The sequence below is a fragment of the Sebastes umbrosus genome, chromosome 7 (genome assembly GCF_015220745.1).
Source record: "Sebastes umbrosus isolate fSebUmb1 chromosome 7, fSebUmb1.pri, whole genome shotgun sequence".
Lineage (NCBI taxonomy): Eukaryota > Metazoa > Chordata > Actinopteri > Perciformes > Sebastidae > Sebastes > Sebastes umbrosus.
The window spans coordinates 18161296-18181680 of record NC_051275.1 but is presented as its reverse complement, the minus strand read 5'-3'; the positions used below and the strand labels follow the sequence as shown (position 1 = coordinate 18181680).

Sequence of the window (20385 nt, the reverse complement as noted above, 5' to 3'; positions counted from 1 at the left end):
CAAACGGTCAAACTAGGCAGCGCTGATCAAATATGAATCAATATTCTGTTACTGTAATGCCTATTTCTTGCATAAATGGTTTTCAGAAACTTCTTGTTTTTGTGACCCGGCCGCCATGTTGAGATCAGTTGAAGAAATACCAAGCATCGCCCATCAGCCAAAGCAAACTTTCTCATTTTACAGCCACAACAACAACAGTACACTACAAGATGTTTCTGAAAACATTTTAAGCAAGAAATAGGTATTATATTAAGAAAATATCAATTCATGTTTGATCAGCGCTCCCTAGTTTGACCATTTGATCGGAGTTCGCGAGTTATTGACAGCTGTCTCCGTTGAATGAACAGCCAATAGGAACGCTCTCTCTGTGAAATGACCTGTGATTGGCCAATGTATACCGTCACGGGCTAGATTTTCTAAAGCCTGAGAACAGAGCCATGAGGAGTAGCAGAAGTCTAGTTATCTCTCAGAACACTTGAATTACAATATGCAGAAAGGTTATTATGGCATTTTTGCCCAATGATGCCAAAAACATTCTGCCTACTGTCATGATTTATCTGCCTGTAGTCTAGGGTTTCCTTTTGTTTCCTCTGTTTCCCTGTCCTTTTGTCTCTTGTGTGTTTTCCCCTGGTTTGTCTAGTTTGTCAGTGTGTTGGGAGGTGTGGCCTTCCTCCTCCTCCTCCTCTGGGCGGGCTCTGCTGGAGCAGCTGAGAATAATCACCAATCATCACACACACCTGCTGTATATCTACCCCGGTCTTCCTGCCACTCATCGCCAGATCGTTCCGTCACCCTCAGTGGTAGTAGACAGATTCAGGCTATCTTAGATTGTACTTTTTTGACTTTGCTCATGCTCTTGTTTTTGGACTTACTTTGTTTTTTCGTGCTTTGCTCAGGTCTGCCTCACCTATCAGCTGCAGCTGTTTTCCTGGTTCCAACCTGCCTGCCCACTCATACCCTCTGCTCCTCCTCAACCTGGATCCCTGCCTTTGTGACTACCAGCCTGTTCACTGCCTACGCCATTCCACCGCTTGGAGAATAAAATTAGATTTTTTTACTCCTTTAAAAGACTTGTGTGTGTCTGCATTTGAGTCCACGCTATTTGTTAAACCAGAACATAACACCTACCGAAGCTTTAAAAGAAAAGTTTGACATTTTGGGAAATTTGCTTTCTTGCTACAAGTGGCGTAGATGAGAAGATCGACACCATTCTTTTGTCAGTTGTATATGAAGCTACAGCCAGCAGATGTGAGCTTAGGCTAGCATCAAATCTGTAAACATGAAACAGCCAGCCTGGCTCTGCCCAAAGGCAACAAAATCTGCCATCCAGCACCTCTAAAGCTCAATACGTGATGTTGTGGTATCACACAGGGGGGTTATGTGCCAATCTGTTTCTTAGTCAGGGAGTGGTCATTTCCTGGGGTCGTTGTCACCACGAGACAATCAGCAGAGACTCCAGGAGGTCAATGATCCTGGCCAAGAAATAGTCCAGCCTGTGAGAGTGGTATCGATCTTCTAATTTAAGTCATCTAAAGTGTATTTCCCAGGATGTCAAACTATCCATTTAAAGTGAATTGTGAAACAGTTTTGTGTAGGTATACCAGCAGTAGCATCATTTCAGCAGATCATGCGCTCTCTGGGTGGTTTGGGAACTGATTTGAATGCTGGTTTCTCTGTGATTGGTGATTGATTCAAAGGTTAGTAGTCGAGATAGAGTTTTCCAAACTGATGTGCAAACACATAAGGATTACTTTGCTGTTATCAGGAAGAGTCAATTAAAGGACAGAAAGCCCTTGTCGTTTTGTGTCAACAGTACCAAAAAAGTTCAGTTAAACCGATCAAAGAAAATGCAAACCAAGTAAAAATAATCATATTCATAAGAACCTTTTGTACTTCTTTATCATTTACAGCCATAACCTGGTTGGTAAATTGTCTTAAACTGTGTTGAAAATTGACTTTAATACTCAAACATTCATAAATAAAGTATCTACTGTGACACTAGCCATAACTGAGCTTCAACTCTCTCGTATTAGTCACTTACAGTCAGTCTGGCTGGTTCGTCCCTGCTCTGTTTAAAGCCCACAGATAATACAAAATGAGATTCAAAGCTTTTGAACTAATGTGTGTGTGTGTGTGTGTGTGTGCGTGTGCGTGTATGTGTGTGTGAAGGCCTATTGTTTTCAACAGAAGACAAGAAGGGAATTATTTCTTTTGTCTCTGTGTTTGAAAAAAAATCTTTTCAGTTAAAAAGAGATATTGTGTCGTTCTCTGAATTGTAAATTTAGCCTCGCTGCAAGATGACTTTCTTGATAGCGTAGGTACTGTGATGTGTGAACTGCGCCCATTTCCGTTCCCTGTGTGTCAAGACATTTATTGCTTTCTACCTTGACTTCAGACCTCAGAATCGCGGATTTCATCTTTCTGCATCATTAAAGCGGGGTGTTATTTGAGAGAAAAGACTTAAACTGCCTGGCTTATGTGGGAGGATTACGGTAATAGGAAGCTCATTCATGAAGATGAGGAAACAAAGATGTCCTCTACCACCACCACCCCTGTTATTCCCACCTGCTGTTCTGTTTTATGGGCTCTTCAGTTATATTTTACCACCACTCAACACCCTTTATGGCTGAATTTATCTGGGGACATGAGGTGTTTTGCTGCGATGTGAAAGAAAGAGATGATAAGTACATTTATAGACACAAACACACACACACACACATATATGTATATACATTGTTCCTGTGAGCCACTAGTAGCTTTGGCAGTCATATAAATATTTGGGTCACCTCCCTTGGGTTTCTTCATTCCTAGCAGATAGCACATTAAGATTCAGTATGGCTCCTGCTGAGAGCATGATGCAAATCTCCACCATAGACTCACAATTGTGTGCAACTCTCACTAGGCAGCTGTCCATCTTTCTCTAGCTTCTATAAACTGTAAAAGTAAATGTGATTCATTAGGATTTCTTATGTCTCATAAGAGAGCAGCTACAGGTCAGGATTCTGCATTCATATCTTCTCTTCTTCTATATATGCTCCGAGGTGGCTCTTTGTTCAGACTACTATTATAAAAGACGGTTAGAAATTTTTATTAATAATTCCACTTCAATGGGATTTGCCCCTCCGTCTCCTTGCTCCTTTTAAATGCTGGCTCGCCCTGCAGGGCTGTGGTAGGGAGAGGATGCACATCTGTGGGATGATTTGCATTTAGACATGTTCTATAGCCCAAATGCAAATGCTGTCAACACATTATTGTGAGACTTTATATGATTAGAGATTCATTATTTTGCAGCGGTAGATCATTACGGTGGGCTGTCACAAGTTTTTCAGCTGATATTTGAGCAGAATTGCAAAAACATGACAAAGCATCATAATTAACGTCCCTTTTTGAACGCTTTCTTCCACTTTACACAGCAGCATTAAAGCCCGTTACTGTCTTACACATACACTGAATCTGCACTGATTTTGTTATTTTTATTGGGTAATACTCATTATATTTCTTTAAGCATTAGCTTCTTGCAACACAATGTTCTCCAAAACACCCTAACCCCTTCAACTCTCTATGTATGCGGGCTCGATAATAGATGAATTTAACATTCACTGACAGCCATAGTTTCATGCTTCGCTAACTCACACTATTATTTAGGACAGACTCGTGGATTGATGTTCCAATGAAAACCAGGCGCTCGTGATCAGATTTCTGATAGGCTACCTGAGGGGAGAAGTCTGTCTTCATTGATGGAAGCCACATCTCGCAGCTCAGCCAATCGCATTAGCAGGCTCCACCACGCTGCGTGAGATGACTGGCTGGAGCCAAAGGCTTTTCCACTGCCCCTCGTGTGCTCTAATAACTAACACGCTTATACTCCAGTGTCTCCAGTCCATATTCTGGGAGCATAGAAGGTGCTGAACATAACCAAACAAAATGAAAGAGTGGGGGGGTGAGATGAGGTGATCTGTACTGTGGTAAACGCTGCTGTTTCAGACTAGAACATTAATTGGTTCCTGCGTGTCTCTCAAGAGCTTTGAATGTTTTTTAATCAAATCCTCGACTTAGACAGATATTTTACCACTCGTATTTCCGCAGAATTATAAACATGCAGGTACGTGAGAGAGAGAAGCAACACGGTGAATCATGATCTAGTCAGCAGAGGCACTCACTACTTGTGAGAGGAAGAAATTGTATATTCCTCTTTTATGTAAAGGTTCAAATCTATTTATCATCTAATTTTGAAACCTGTGAAATGTAAGCTTCACTTAATATACAGCAGTATATGTATGTTTTGATTTCCCTGAATATAAATATTTTTGGGATAAATTTGCCTGCTGTGTTGACATTGATTTAAAGTAGATTCATTAATTTTATGGCGATGATGTAAAATATATCTGAATCATTATTCCAACACAAGTTGCTGGCACAGTCCTATACCAGTTCAGAACATCGTTTCCTCCAGCCTTTTGTCAGATCTGTGACCAAGTAAATAAAAAGTATCTTTTAGCCTTTATTGTATTTTCTGTAGGTACTCTTTTATTATAGATGTTTTGTGAATTTCTGTGACTAGTTTACTGCTAACTAGCCATTACACTATCTGTCTAAAGCTAATGTGTTGCATAACATTCTGAGTAACTGTTACTTTATTGTCGGACTAACTGTGGATTTTATGATTTACTTTTACTCTTGTGGCTTAGTTTACTAGATTAGATTGGGTTGCATGTTACAAGTAAGTCTCAAGTGTTTGCATTCAAGTCCCAAGTCCTAAACGTTTAGCTTGGAGTCATAAACAAGTCATAATGCGCTCTTCACCTAATAGAATGCCATTTTAACAACAGAGTAATAATATATTACATTTACAAAAATCATGAATGCTTTTTAAAATTTGTATTTATTGGTTAAAACAAGTTTGTTAAATTGACCAAACTTAATCATAAAAAAGTAGTGCTGATATTGCACTTTCATAGCATATAGCATTATTAACCAGTACCACAACAGAATGAATTTGTATGTTCCTGTCCTATCTTGTTGTATTTAACTGTGTGATTGTGTGTGTCTGTGTGTGTGTGTGTGTGTGTGCACAAGCCCCATTTCCACTCCCAGCCATAAATAGACGTAGAGACACCCCACCTGTTTGCATATCAATACTTCTGCATGCTCCGCTACTCGTTAATGAAAATAACCACAAAGAATAAGTGCCATTTTTCCACCTGTGTCGCATCAGCGAGGTTCTCCAATAGTGCCAGAACAGCTGTCATTAAACTGTTGTGGCTATTCATAGCGCCATACCATTTTTTTCAAGTGGCGTTCGGTAACATAACATTAGTTCTTCATGGTTCTCTCCTGCAACTTGATTGGATGCTGTCGGATTGGTTCAAACGAAATGGACCTGGGGAATTAAGTGTCGACCAACCCATTTCTGCCGGGGCACAGGTGTGGAGGGAGGGGGTTTCCTAAGCCATTCGACCATTCAACAACCAGTTCTGATGAATTATACTGGAACCTTTAGTCTATAGTTTTGTGAATTCACTTTCCCTGTAACTGTATGAATTCATTTTTATAACACCTTGAGTCTAACTGTTGTTTATGGAATCTCATCGTATTCTGATTTATAATCACGGTCACTGAACTTCCAAGACTGTTTTCACAATTTCACAATTGCTACCAGTGAAAGCCTCAACTAGTGTGTTTAGCTCAACTGCATAGCTGTGCACCTACTATACACACATAGTGAGGGAAGAAGAATCACAGTGTTATAGTAAGTAAGACTGTGACTTAAATATGGATGAAGGCATAATATGATGTGAGAAATAATAGAAATAGACAGCTTTTCCATTACATATTATTTAATTGTAATGATTAAGGATCCAAGTCAAAGATTCAGAACATGTATGAAGTCAAAGTCAATAATGATCATTATTTCCTCCTAGAGGCAAAACAAAATTAGTGAAAAAATCAGTTTATATATAATTATTAGGGCTGTCAAAGTTGACACGATAATAATGTGTTTTAACGTGGCATTAAAACATTTTAACGTTTTAATGCCACTTTAATGTGTTAATTTCATTAACGCATTAATGCAATCGATCTTTCGGAGGTTGTAGCAGGCTACTGGTATCATATGAAATTATAAAACCAAAAGATCAATTGGTATCTAACGCTCCAAACTTGCGCTAACGTTTTGGTGAGGAAAAACTGGTATGGCCATTTTCAAAGGGGTCCCTTGACCTCTGACCTCAAGATATGTGAATGAAAATGGGTTCTATGGGTACCCACGAGTCTCCCCTTTACAGACACGCCCACTTTATGATAATCACATGCAGTTTGGGGCAAGTCATTGTCAAGTCAACACACTGACACGCTGACAGCTGTTGTTGCCTGTTGGGCTGCAGTTTGCCATGTTATGATTTGAGCATATTTTTTATGCTAAATGCAGTACCTGTGAGGATTTCTGGACAATATTTGTCATTGTTTTGGGTTGTTAATTGATTTCCAATAATAAATATATACATACATTTACATAAAGTAAGCATATTTGACCACTCCCATGTTGATAAGAGTATTAAATACTTGACAAATCTCCCTTTAAGGTGCATTTTGAACAGATAAAAATGTGCGATTAATTTGCGATTAATCACGATTATTACATGAACGATAAATTGCAATTATTATTTGAATTGATTGATAGCCCTATAATACATATATTCTAAATGGTAGATAATGATTCATGATTAAACATTTTTACATTATTTGCCATATCATGTTATATATTGATGCAATATGTCATTTTGATTGGACATTTGAAAAGAAAACCAACATTGCAGAGGGTCCTTGTACATTTTCTTGTAATAATAAATGAGCTTGAATTTTCTCTAACCCAATGAAAGACATTTTCCCTAAACAGTCAATCACAGCGGCTCAATATAACTGTCAAGCCACGAATGCATACATTATAATAAACCAGTATTAACGAGCTATCAATCTCAAACTGGGATACAACGAGTATTGATTTGTTGCCACCGAGGGAATATAAAGGGATCAGAGCAGCTTTTCTATTTGGGGACGGTGTTTATTTTCAGTGAATGATAATAGACTGCTCATGGTTAAGTGTGAAATTTGACTGCAACAGCTGTGTCACCTATGAGAGGAGGTGTGAATTGGATTGCTCCTCATCGTCTAGTCTGGCCTGTGCCGGCTGATACGACTGGCCGCCTGTGCTCTACGGTTAATATGATTGACTGCTCCACTGTCTGTTGACTAATGTAATTGTCGGCAGCTATTTTGGTGAGGACGTGATCAGTGTAATTGGCAGTGGTTCCTCCTCGGTCACGGTAGGATCAAGTCACCTCCCGGGTGCAGACAGCCACAGCAGGCTCGTGGTTGAGCTGCCGAGTGGAGCGGCCAGATTGCCCGGCGACGATAGGCCAGCCACACCAGCAGCAGCATCACTGAGACAAGAGAGGAGCCAACCGCCAGGCTGACGATGACCAGAACCAGGTCCAGCTCTGACGGGTCTGGAAACCAGACAGAAAAATCATCTGACATAAGTCGACAGCCATGAGTTGTCTATGCATTATCCTCAAGGAGAAAAACATAACCCTTTTCCATCCACTGTCACCCTGCCTTCAATGAATTACAAATGGCTTTTATAGTGTGCATCATGGATGTATAAAGAGAATTGGATACAGCGCTGGAGGCAGGCTCCCGTTCATTCCTATGAGAGTTGCTCAGCGGCGCATGAAGCCAAAATGGCTCGACTGCCGAGTGATAAAGTACCCGGATCATCCAGCGATCTTCCACTTTCATTGGGCCCATAGGCGCAGTAGCATTTCCTTTAACTCCGCCCCCCAGCCCGCGGTCCAGTCTCAGTCTGGAGCTCATTCACATGAACAGAGGAAGTGAAATAACTCTGGATTTGGCTATTAGTGCATTTTACAACTTTTTCGGACCGAATGATTTAAATAAGGGCTATTCAAATGTTCATACTGGGAAGTTGATTAATGAAAAAAATTATCCATTGATTTACAGACGTCTCTTTCCCAATGTAAGTCTATGGGAAAAAGTATTTTTGGGCCCAATGGCATCACGTGACAGACAACGAAATTGTAGTACCACCGTTTGGCCACTACGAATTTGCTTCACGGCCTGGCGCTCTTCCTGGGTGCTTGGGTGTGGAGTAGCTTCTTTCTGTTTCACAAGGACTTGCAACATTGGACAATGCATTTTTGAAATTATTATACTTAGAAGCACACAATTCATTATCAGGTCATTAAATAGGCATTATTGGTCGCTATAAGCACCATAGATGTGGGTCAATAGGGACCTACCACACTACGTTGTAAAAGGACCTACCACACTACGTTGTGAAAATGAAACTTAAAAGCAACACGTTCTAAAACGTTGTAAAACTGAATGAAACGTTACGTTTTGTGAACACAAACAAAAAGGCTTCTTTAGGTTTAGACAACAAAACCACTTAGTGAAGTTTAGGGAAAAACATTGTGTTTTGGCTTAAAATAACTACGTTTCAAAAGTTAAAGGCACTGTTTGTAACTTCTTACACGTATAAATCATCCGGGTCGGTGTCCCATGCGCGCTCGCGTTCGGCTACGCTGTTCAGAATCAGACTCCAACACAAACTACACGGAAGCACCAAAACCGCAAAGTTATATCTAGTGAAGCCCGTCTTGCAAAACAGTGTTGGCCGCGGCCGGAGGACGCGGGGGAGACAGTAGCTTTGGTCTCCAGGACCGGAATCTCTGCTGTACTCTGCTCCTCTGCTCCTCTGCCTGCCTGCCTGCTTGCCTTCACTCACACACCGCGCTCGTTCTCACTTGCTATTTCGCTCCAATCTTACGTGCGTGCGTGCGTGCGTGCGTGCGTGCGTGCGTGCGTGCGTGCGTGCGTGTGCGCGCGCGCGCACACTACACACTGCAGAAGAGTTAGTTTAGCTCTGAGAATATCTAGTGAATGTACAGTGGACGTTTGTGCAGAAATAAATGCTGCAGCTCCTCCAGACCAACAGAGGTTTCCCGTGTCTTGTGAAGTGACGGGGCTCCGCAGGGAGAAACGTCATCTCCGATCAAAACTCCGGTGTCTCCCCTGTTCCATCCGGCCATTCCATCCGGAGGCTGAGGCAGGAAAAGCCAACACTAGGATCAGCATTGATTCATGGAGAGACCTTCGTTTGGTCAGCTAACGTTACTGCCAAGCAGCTGAAATATAGAGTGATATTGTGGTTTTAGCTGACGTGTGTCGCCTCACTGTTTTGAGTGATACTCGTTCATGTCTATGTAGAGCGAGCACAAGTGCGAGCGCGAGCAACAGGACACTGAGTTTCGTTGACTTAACGGCCACAGGTGTTGCTGTTAACAAGCAATTTCTGATTCTTACATAGAGTCCCTTTAAAGTGAAATTTAATGCTTGTGAACACATTCTTAGTTTCACACAGGATGCAATCCCCAGCCTCCTGGGTGAAAACCATGTTTTGTGTCCCATCCATCGCCCCTGACCTCCACCCCTTACAGAGTTTCATGCTACACACTGTACTACAGCGCCTGACTTCTGCATCTGCTCCTGTCATAATTACTATAGTCACTAGAGGTCCCTGTCATGTTCTTTTATACCTTCTTTCAATGATTTATCATGTGAATAGATGATAAAACCTACTATTGGGTGTAGTAGGCCCCTATTGACCCACATCTATGGTGCTTTTAGCGACAGCTAATGCCTACATAATAGCCTGATAAGAGCCTAATTAGCTGAAAAGGGAAAAATCTAAAGTGTTGTGAGTCCCTGTGAAATAGAACGTATCCATAACCTTTGTTTGACTGATGAGTCAAACAAAGGTTGTGGATATATATATATATTTGCACACAAAGAGACACTTGTATGTCTCATCTCCTCACATGCTATAGATAAATGGCACGGTCATTGCTCATTTCCTGTTTTGTAGGTTGCCGTTATCTCAGATTGATCATTTTTTGTTTTAAGGCACAGCTAATAATTACCTATCTCCTCTGGGACGGTAGAATTCTTCATTTCTTTCAACATGGGACCAAAGGATATGCGATTCCTGAGATTGGTACCAACAGCCGCTGGACCCTCTAAGGGAAATGCACTCCTCTTCTGAAGGCACTGCTATGAAAAGACAGGGGGAATATGTAGCCTGTGAGTACGAAAAATCATAGTGTAACGGGTAATTAACTGTTTTTGGAGGAAGGATAGTGTTCCTGTTTATCATCAAAAATAATGATGCACAGAAATAGTAATTGAAATAATACAGGTGCACCTCTCTGATAAATATATCTAAAAACCTGTTTTCCTTTGTGGTATTTTTTTTATTTGGATAAAAGGGCAGGAGCAGAAACATTTATTTCAATAGAGATCTAGAAAAAGGATTTGATCTTGAAAGCAACATTCTTCCTTTTAATATAAACAGCCCATTCTGAGTTCAAACAAGGTACTTGAGGTATAATGTATGGCTCTTGTGTTAAAAGAAAAAATGTTTCAGGAAAAATAAGCAGCCTGACATCAAGTACCAAGAAAGAAACACCATTTTGAGGAACAAAAAAAAGATCAATAGATGCACACGAAGAAAGTTGCAGATTATGTGGAAGAACGTGAAAGTTCAAGCTATCTCTGGGTACATGTTTTGTTGGAGCAATGCATCATACAGTAAACCACTGCAAACTCTTATTATGAGTTTAAATTGACCACAGCAGAAAAAAATTGAACTTAGCAATACAAGAAAACACGAGGAGACACTATCAGAGAGCTGTAGAAGTGCTCTACAAAAGCAGACATTAAAATGAATCTCCAGAGTTTATCCTCTGTTTCACCTCTGCCCTCTAACGCGTACTTGTCAGATGATTCAGTTTTTCCCATTAAATCAGAGACCTCGTTCCCACAAGAGACAGCAGTTGGTATCAGCGTCCTTTGCTGTTCTTCAAGTGTGTTGCTGCAGCTTTTCGAAGACCTTATCTGACCCTCAGAGTGCATAATGACATGATAGATGTTTTGGGCTGCGTGTCTTTGGCTGTCAGCCTCACTCTCAGTCGGTGTATCTCACTCTTGTCACAGTTAGAAAGCGGTTCCTCTACCTATGGCAGGGTATTCTAATCACACCTCCCTTCTCACTTCTAATTCAGGGAAATGATTCATCCTCTTGCTTGCAAATAATCCCTCCTCTCCTCCAAGTTTTTCTGTCATGTATTCATTTACCTCCTCCCCGTTCCCTCACTCACCTTGGTCTCCCTTCTTGCTCGTCTCCCCGGCCCATTTACATCAGCCTGTTCGCTCCTCGTCTGCACTCCGTGTTTTCACAGTGTCACACCCCGTGTCACTAAATTTAAATCACTCTCAGCCCGCTCATTCTCTCGTCCTCTCGCATTCATTACACCCACTGCAGTCCTTACCCTTTCACAGCCGGAGCGGTTCCTCGGGCAGACACTGAGATCACAGTGTAGGTACACCACGGAGTAATTAATCATTCGGAAGAGACTGATGGTGAAGCTGGCACTGGTTGACAGGGCACTGGGCAGCAGCGTGATCCCCATTGGCTCTGCTGCTAACCTGAGGCACCAACACAAACACACAGTATCAACTCAGCTGAGTCATATTTTTTGCCTTGAGAGAAATATCTAAGCAAAATTGTAAAACTGCGAATATCCTGCAGGAAAAGACTCCGTACATCTGCCACAGGCTATTGTTGATCAATAACCCTGAAAGCAAAAGCAGAAGGCAGCTTGCCATCAATATTTTATATTGAATCAAGTTGAAAGCTTAAGAGAAAAGACCATTTTAGGTAAAGGTCAGCTTTCACTTAATGCTGCTGTCAGATTAGTGCCATTACTCATGGTGCATAATGTGAATAAGTTATGTATCTATATTTAGCATCATCAGCTAGAATTTATTCGCCAGTATGCTGATGACTAGTTTACGTTCATGATTTCAGGGTGACATTAAATGTTTTACAGTTGAAGAGACACGTATTGAAAAGATAAGTCCTGGGTGTTCACACTTTTTAACAAGTGTGTTCAGGTCCTATTCACAGTTTGACATATTTTAGATGCATTTATACTGCTGCCTCTCTAAGTGTGCAGCAGCACTCTGAATTTCTATCTATCTGAGTGATGCTGGCTCAGAGAGATAACACCGTCAACCTACAGCAGTCCTCTGTTTACTGAGCAGAGAATATTCAGCTCTTAAAAATGAACTCCCTGCATTGATGTGAATTATAATAACACTGTTTCTCCAGTAAACACGTTTGTAAGGAATGGCAGCCTGGCCAGGTTGAGTTAAGACTGTTACAGAGGTTGAAAAAGACGCATTAGTCATGGCTGCGTTTCTGTAATATGTTTATAAAAAAAACAAAAGTCACCATTTATTTTGAAAACCTCAGTGCAATTTTTTGCCATATAAGGCAGCATATGTAATAAAAAAGCCGACAATGAAAGACTGAGTGCTTACTTTTCTTTTCATGAAATGCAGTCCAGATGGCTGCACATAAATCAGTAAATGTACTGTAAATTTCCCACTGTGTACATCCTGTATTTGCTGCCTCTGCTCGTCTATATTTAGTTTTTTATACTACAGATTTTTTGAGCTGCAAGTCCTCGTGTAATTTTGCCTGAATTAAGCCTTTTTACCTTGAAATGAAAACACAGCAAACTCTACCCATCTTAACACAATACATCAAAATATATTCCAAACCACTTTATTTCAGACTTTGCTGTGGTTGTTGATCGTGAAGAAGGCCCGAGGGCTGAAACGTCATCTGAATAAAAGATAAATGGAGCTGGAGTGTGCGACACTTTTCTGCTACTTGAGCGCCTTTCCTGTTTACCTGGAGAAAAGGCAGCAGGTAGAGTTGGTGAGGTCCGGCTGGACGGTCGGGGACAGGCAACAAGAGGTGACCCCGAGGTTTATCCGACTGTTGTTTGTCTTCAGGTTGATAACCACTTGGAGGATCGCCAGGGCGGGAACGGCATCGCCAGGCTCTACACCTCTCCCCAGGTTCACACTCATCTCTGCTGTGTAGTTCCCAGTGCCACACAGGTCATCTGAAACTTCTGTTACACTGCACATACACTCATATTACTGCAATTTGCAAAATGAAATAATAGTATATTAACTAAAGAACCATACCAGCATTTGACTAGTTTTAGACCATAAAGTACATCACTAATCTCATATTAGAAACTGAAACTTGCTTAAGATACCTAATCTATCACAGTGAATGATTCCACTGCTTGTATCTTTTGTCAAAGTTGAGCAGGTACTGTATTGAAAACTCTCCTCCAACAAGGTGCATTTAAGGATGCTGACTATTCAGATTAGCTGCCAAACAGCATCAGTATCAATGTAAACAAGACTCCACAGTCTCCAGCCACACTGGCGGCGCTGTTCTGTACATATGCACAGTGGTGCTCTGAGTGTTTAGCAGGTAGCCTAAAATGTTTACCATGTTCCCTACCTTTGTTTGCGTGTTAGCATGCTGACATTTGCTAATTAACACTCTACACAAAGTCATTAGTCTTGCAGGTATTTAGTCATAAACCAAAATGCTGGATGAATGAAAAGTGTGGACCTAATGATGATGCTTGCCAAGGTTATTGACTGACCGATTCAACATTTACGTTCAAAAAGTGGCTGAAACGTGACCAAATTCCCATATTTCTCCATGCCATCCATGTTTGATTATCGTTTGTCTTCTAGGTTTGATCCTCCAACACCAAAGCTCAGTGGTTCTCAAACATGTTTTTAATAATGTATCCTCTTTGACATATTTCTTTCAGCCAATATAGTTTCAGTTTAGTTTTAGTTTTTCTTAAAGGATATAGTTTTTATTTAGTTTCAGTTTACTGAAAATATTTGTAACTGCTTATTTTCGTTTTAGATTCAGTTTTAGTTTTCTATGATAACCCTGTACAGCAGTTAATAATTGCATTGAATATATAAATGAATGTAAAATGGGATTTATCGATCTTAAATATACATTTAAAAAAAATATTTCTTCATAATTTTATGCATGAATGATATTTTTAAATTAACATTTTTTATGAATCTCACATACCCACTGTAGTAATCCAAAGTACCCCTAAGGGACCCCATTTGAGAACCAATGCCATAGCTCATGACGGCAATGCTTTTAAGCAGCAGACTCACAAATATTGGATTTAGTAGTAGCCTAAATGCATCATCAGGAAGCCTTTTCAGAACAGTACCTGCTCATAACTGCATTACCATGTGACAATATTAATTTAGGGAACATATAAAGCAGTTCTCTGTGATGGATTATCTACTTAATACCATAACTCATGCAAAATCACCAATATAGGTCTTTAATTTGTTAACGCATGATTAATAGATGATGTTAGAATAATAGGGTGACACAATGAGATTACCCAGAGAGGTACAGATGAGGTGAGGTCCTTCTCCTGACGTGTTTTAGCCCAGGCAGCTCTGACTCAGACTCCGGCAGTAACAGCCTGCGCCCAGACGCTTGTACTGCTGCTTCTGCTTTAACCACAGCACGCGCTGACCTGGTGGCTTTTTGTGCCTCAAATATCTCGGCTTCGGCTGCTCCTCTATTTAATTGTGTTTTTATCTTTTTCACGGCGAGCAGTGTCCGCTCAGTAGTCTTTATAGTAGTCTGCAAAGTAGTTGCTTCGGGGTCAGATAAAGTGACCTCTGTTGCAGCAGCCACCTGAGCTTTAGAAGTCTTTCTGTGAGAGTGCCGCCCTTGTGTTGTTTTCTCTACAAACTGAACCTGCTCAAGTTCCCCACGTCTCTCTAAATGATCAGTTTCAACAAGTACTCTCCATGCTGTCGTTGAACTTTCATCTGTCGAACTCTTGACATTTTTTGTCGTAGTCTCATCAACGGAGGCCTGGCCGTGATCTGATTTAGCGGGTGAAAGCGATGCGTGGTCGAGGTTGGAGGCCTGCGGTGTGGCCATTCCAGGTGCAGGACTTTCCCTGCTACGTTTGCCATTTTCTGGTTTTGTGTCAGGCGTGTGCACTGCATCAAAGTGATCTCCTCCTGTGTTTCCGGCCTGCGTTTCATACATTTTCTCTCGAGCCGTATGATCAATCTCACCTGCTCCAATTTTTGTTTCATTTGTCTCGCCTGACTCAGCGCAGCCAATTGTCCCGCAGCTGGCTTTATTAATAATCTCTGTAGGCGTGATCGCTGTAGGTGGCACAGAATCAGTCACAGCCCCAAGTATCACTTGACTTATTGAGGTCTTTTCCGGTAATGCTTGTTGGTCTGCTCTGTCCAGTGTGTGCACCGTATGTGTCATCTCATGTAGAGGATATTTGACTTCAAAAGCACTCTTTGTTGTCAGTATTTTGATGTGTTTAAATGATGAACATGTAACTCTTTTAGTAGATGTTGCACCATGTGCCCCTGCAGCTCTGTGGGCAGCTTTTAACAAACCCTCTTGGACACTCTGCCCCGGGTCATTGCTAGGACGTGTTATTGCGATCATACCAGGTGGGGCATGCTGATTTTGTTTGATCACCTGAACAGAAATTTCACGCTCAGGCTGCTCGACACTCTGTGTTTCTGTCGTGTTTTTTCTTTTCACAGCAGGGGCGAGTTTGCCAGTAGTGGCAGTTATTGCGGAAGGCTCTCTCAGTGACAAAGGCTCAACATGACTACTGGACTGTACCATACGCTCCGCTTGTGCAGCCTGAGATGACTTTTCAATAACAACTCGCACACTCGTAGTCAGCGCTGATTCATGAGCTTCTGTGGAGACAATAAGACCGCTTGCGCCAGCAGTTGGTGCTAGAGGCGTAAAATCATTGGTCTTAGTGGTTATCTGAAATTCAGAAGTAGCATTCATTATTCGGTCAGCAATCTGCTGTGTGGATATATTGGGGGCTTTAAGGTCAACAGGAGCGTCTCGTGGTGTGGACGGATCATGTTGCTTTTCAGCTGTTTTTGCTGCATGACTCCCCGTACCAGAAATAGCATTGTTAGTCACATCATTAGCCTGTATTTGGGGTATTTCAGGCAGACTCTCTGACTCAACAAATGCAGTGGCGCCAGTTGGATCATTTGTGTCATGAAGCACAGGTACAGCTAAATCATTTGCAACAGGCACAAACTCATCATTTATTGCCTGCTCAATCTTTAGGGTGGTCTGAATAGCAGACACAATGGGCTGAGCGCTTGTTTCATTATAACCTCCTAAGTGGGAGAGATGATTATACTCGAGGGTAGTTGTCACTGTGCTGTTTTCAGCATCACTGCCATCTACGTTGAACAGGTCAGTGTTGTTGTCCTCATTAGTGTTTTCTACTGCCAGTTTCTCAGTCAGTAAGAGAGACAAAGAGTAGAATTCCTCAGCGCTACTAGCATGGTGTTTACTCCTGACAACGGTTTGTTCCATAAAAGCTGAACTGTTCTTTTCATCTTTGCTCTCTGCGAGTTGCTTTGTGGCTACGTATGAATGTTTTACTCCCGTCTTTTGCTCACTGTCATCCTCATCAGTTTGATTTGTCTCATCAGCGGTCCCTAACAAGGACTCAGAACGGCCACTTCCACTATTTGCATATCCAGCGTCAGCCCTCGATATTTCTTTTTCTGAGGCTGATCTTGTTAGCACTGTTGGGCTATAGGTGCCAGGTAAACTGTCATCTCCAAACAGCATGAGATTTGGCAGCGGTGACACGCTGCTGAGAGGAAATTGATCGTTCTTTGCTTTAGGGCTCATCGATGTCATTAGGGTCCGCACAGATCTCTGCTCGTTATCGTCAACGGGAGCATGCAAAGCATCTGAATGGGCTGTCTGCTCTGACAGTCTAAATGAGCATGGCTGGCCTGAAGTCATGTCAGAGGAGGAGGAGGCGGACCGGCTTGTCTGAGGGGCAGATTGCCTTCGGGGAGGATGGCCTATGGAGGTGTGGGCCGCAGATGACAAGGCCGCGGCTGTGGGAGGCCTGGTAGCCGAGTCATTATACATCTGCTGGATCGGAGCAGATGTATTTACTTCTTCAATTATGTTAGAGGTTAAAGGGTCCTTGACACTGGAATCCAATATAGGTGCTGGTATAATGTGTTCTGCTTGCTCTCTCTCATTCGTCGTCTGTAAAAGTGAATTTTCCTTCGAAACCAAAGCACTAAATTTATGCCTGTGATCTGAGACGCTGTAAATAATTGACACACTGAGAGTATTTATTCTAAAGTGGGGCTGAGCTCTCAGGAGCTCCTCTGTGATTGCCAATCGAGGGGGGGTGAGTGACGGCGTGTTACTGATACTTTTTAGTACAGGGTGAGCTGATTTAGTTGCACTGCTGTGCGGGGAAATTGTTGGCTTCAACGCATCGCTAGATTTTGAAGTGCTAACTCCAAACACCTGAGAGAGCTTGAGGACCATTTTTGGTGCGGCAGTCACAGAAAACTTAACAACTTTGTTCTGAGTACTTTCTTTAGTAAGTGAAGACGTAGTAGCCCCGTGCTTTGTGAGCGTAGCCCCTTGGGTGGACGGACGAAGTTTAATCTGTGTGCTTGGCTCTTTGGGAAAAGATGTAATTCTTGATAGTTTCGGGCTCGGGGATCTCGGAGTTGAGTGCAGTGGTCTGTGATTTCTTGGCTTATTTTTCATTTTCATAATTTGTACAATTTTGTCCCCTGGATGAATGCCCTTGTGCTCAGGGGCTCCAAACTGTTTAATCAAACTGAGGCAGGACGACAAGTTTGTAATACTGTGCCCTTTGTTAAGTTCTGTAGAATTAGTTGTATGTCCGAGGGGAACATTTGTCACATCCTCTCTCCCAATTTCCCTTTTACGTGTAATGTCCTCCTTGTTCGCCGCTTCCCCTGCTCCTTTCTTTGTCAAAGACACCCTCTGCTTTTCAGCATCTTCTTCGTGTCTCACTTCTCCTTGTCTTGGATCTTGTCTCAAAGTTACATCATCCTCTCTTACGGTCCCACCACCTTCCTCTCTACTTGTCTCGGCCTCCCGCTCTTTCATTTTACCCTCCTCCCGCTTTGTATTTTGATGTATCTCTTCTCCAGTATTAATTATTTTTTCTTGTTTCCCGCTTTCTGTCTTATCTGATCTGAATAATTTTTGTCTTTTATTCCCCAACTTTTCATCGTCCCTGCTCTCCTGCAAATTTAGTATCTTTTTTGTCTCTTTAATTTCTTCACCCTGTTTGCCCTCTGTCTTGATTTTCTCTTTGTCCGCATCTTCCTCAACGACCTGCTCATTTTTATCTCCCGCCTTCAGATTGGGGACTATTAGTGAATTTCTGATTAAATCCCCGTTATATTTTACAAATAATTGCCGCGTTGTTGCCACATAGTTACCATTGCTGTCATTGAACATCTTCTCCAGAGTGAGTTTTGATTGACTCCCTAAAAGTCTGCTCTTTGTCAGTCTCTTAGAGAATGACTTGCTTGATAGTGTTGCTAGAGTCGACGTGGACGCGTCATCGTCAAAGTCCCGTCTTGATTTGGAAAACTTCACAGGCGCAACAACTTTTCTTGTTGTCAAGGTTGGAGTTTGTGGTTCTTTCACAACTGGTTCATCCGCTAGCCCCGAGGGATCAACAACATACTGTTTAACAATGCTGTTTACAGTGGTAAATGTCTGAGATTCCTGCTTATCTGGCAGGTGTCTCTCTGTGATGCCAGATTTCTTTACTAACAAAGTCAATATGGCTTCTTTGGTCTTACAGCTCGGTTTTGCTGTTTGGCTCCTCAATGTAGAGATCAAAGAATCATCACTTCCTGTCAGAGAGTGAGACTCAGGATGTTTGACTGCAGAAGTGGTGGGCCTACGAACTGTGAAGGATGCTATTGCGCTATAAGCTTCAATCAACCCCATTCTCACGGTTGGATGTGATGCAGTGATGCTGTGATCACCACCTTCTGGATGAACACTTTCCTGACCGCTGGTGGGAGATTCAGAGAGGTCAGCCGAATTATTTATTGAACCACTGTTGAAGTCCAAAGGTTGGCTTTGGACAAATTCATTTTTGAAGTTTGTAGAGGGACTGTGGGAAGCATTTTTGCTATGCTTAGTAAAATACATCAGTTTCAACTGTGTGTCCCCGATGCTCACCTTTTTTCCAAGCGCCTCTTGTTTCCTCACAGTAGAGAGGGACTTTGATGAGCGGTGAAGCGCTGTGGTTGTTAAAAGTGGTTTCTCTGTGATTAAAGTTTCATTCTTGGTGTCTTTTTGTGTTGTTGATGACATCTCAGCAAGAGACCGTGTGTCAAGCGTTCCTGCATCTGAGAGAAAAGATTCATTGTTGGAGTTATTCAAAATGCTTTGACTGTGATTCCCAGTTTTATTGAGGGATAAAGGAGGAAATGTCAGGTTGTAAACCAGCTGTTCCTCCACTCCAACACTAGAATGCTTGCAAATGTTATGCTGACAGATGTCTTCGTTCAGCGGTTCTTCTTGTTCTCCTGCTGACTGTTGATATAAACTAGGTAATGAGGTTGTAAACTGCCTGACATCTAAAGCCGGCCCCTCTATACTAAGAGAGTCTGAGGCGCCATCAGGTGACAGTGCAGGCACAGATTTCTCAGTGGACGCCGCCGCTCTTCGATCTTTCTGGCAGGTCAAACACAAGTTTGTCAGGGTGTTTCCACTCACTGAATCTTCTGCCGTATCGCTTATTCGGAAGATGGATTGCACCGTGCCAAGCGGATACTCATGTCTTCCCAGGTTTGAAATCCCCTTATCATCCTCGCCTTGAGGTCGTTTGTCATCATTGTCATTACGCAGCACGGCCGGGTTATCAATTACACGAGGATGAGATGCAGATAGGATTGGAACTCCCGGCCCTCTGTCAGCAGATGTGAGAGTAATAGAGTCAGTGTTTCTCTGATTCCCGTTATCAAGCAGCGTGTGAAGCCAAAGAGAGACTCTCAGTGCCTCTGCAGACGGATAGACCTCTGGCTCAGAGGTGTCATTCGTCACTGAGTCCAATGCAGCTTGTGTGGAAGAGAAAACGATCTTGTCATGATTAGAAATCGACGTGGTTTCTGATTCAGTGTGAATCCTCACAGCTGATGAATTAACTCTCGTTGATTTGAGGGAGTTTTCACCATTGCTGGAAATAAAACCGCTTGTTTGGGTAATTACAGCCGATGCGTTTGTGATCACCTCTGGAAACTTGGCAGTCGCTGCCACTGCAGCGTGCTGATGGGTGCTCACTGTAGGTATTGCTTCTGTGCCATGACCAATTGTGTTTTCCTTTTTCAAAAGCAGATCTCTTGTGGCAGCTTTTGTTTGTTCTGTGTGGTAACCTTGGAAATCTTCTTTTTCTGCCCGGGCTACAAAAAAAAACAACACACGTCACTCAAATTTCTTCCCTGGAAGCTGTCCTTCCTAAAAAGTATCACGTAGCATAAAAATTAATT

The 20385-nt window shown here is 42.1% G+C and overlaps 1 protein-coding gene across 1 annotated transcript; it reads right to left on the bottom strand.

Moving 5' to 3' along the window:
- Nucleotides 1–6574: 6574 nt before the first annotated feature.
- Nucleotides 6575–13020, bottom strand: LOC119491616. The gene is made up of 4 exons (XM_037775762.1): nt 12839–13020; nt 11409–11565; nt 10002–10131; nt 6575–7505 (listed from the first exon to the last, which is right to left on the bottom strand). The coding sequence occupies exons 1-4, from the start codon at nt 13018–13020 to the stop codon at nt 7318–7320; spliced, it is 657 nt and encodes a 218-aa protein (XP_037631690.1). The 3' UTR covers nt 6575–7317.
- Between the last annotated feature and the right edge of the window lie 7365 nt (nt 13021–20385).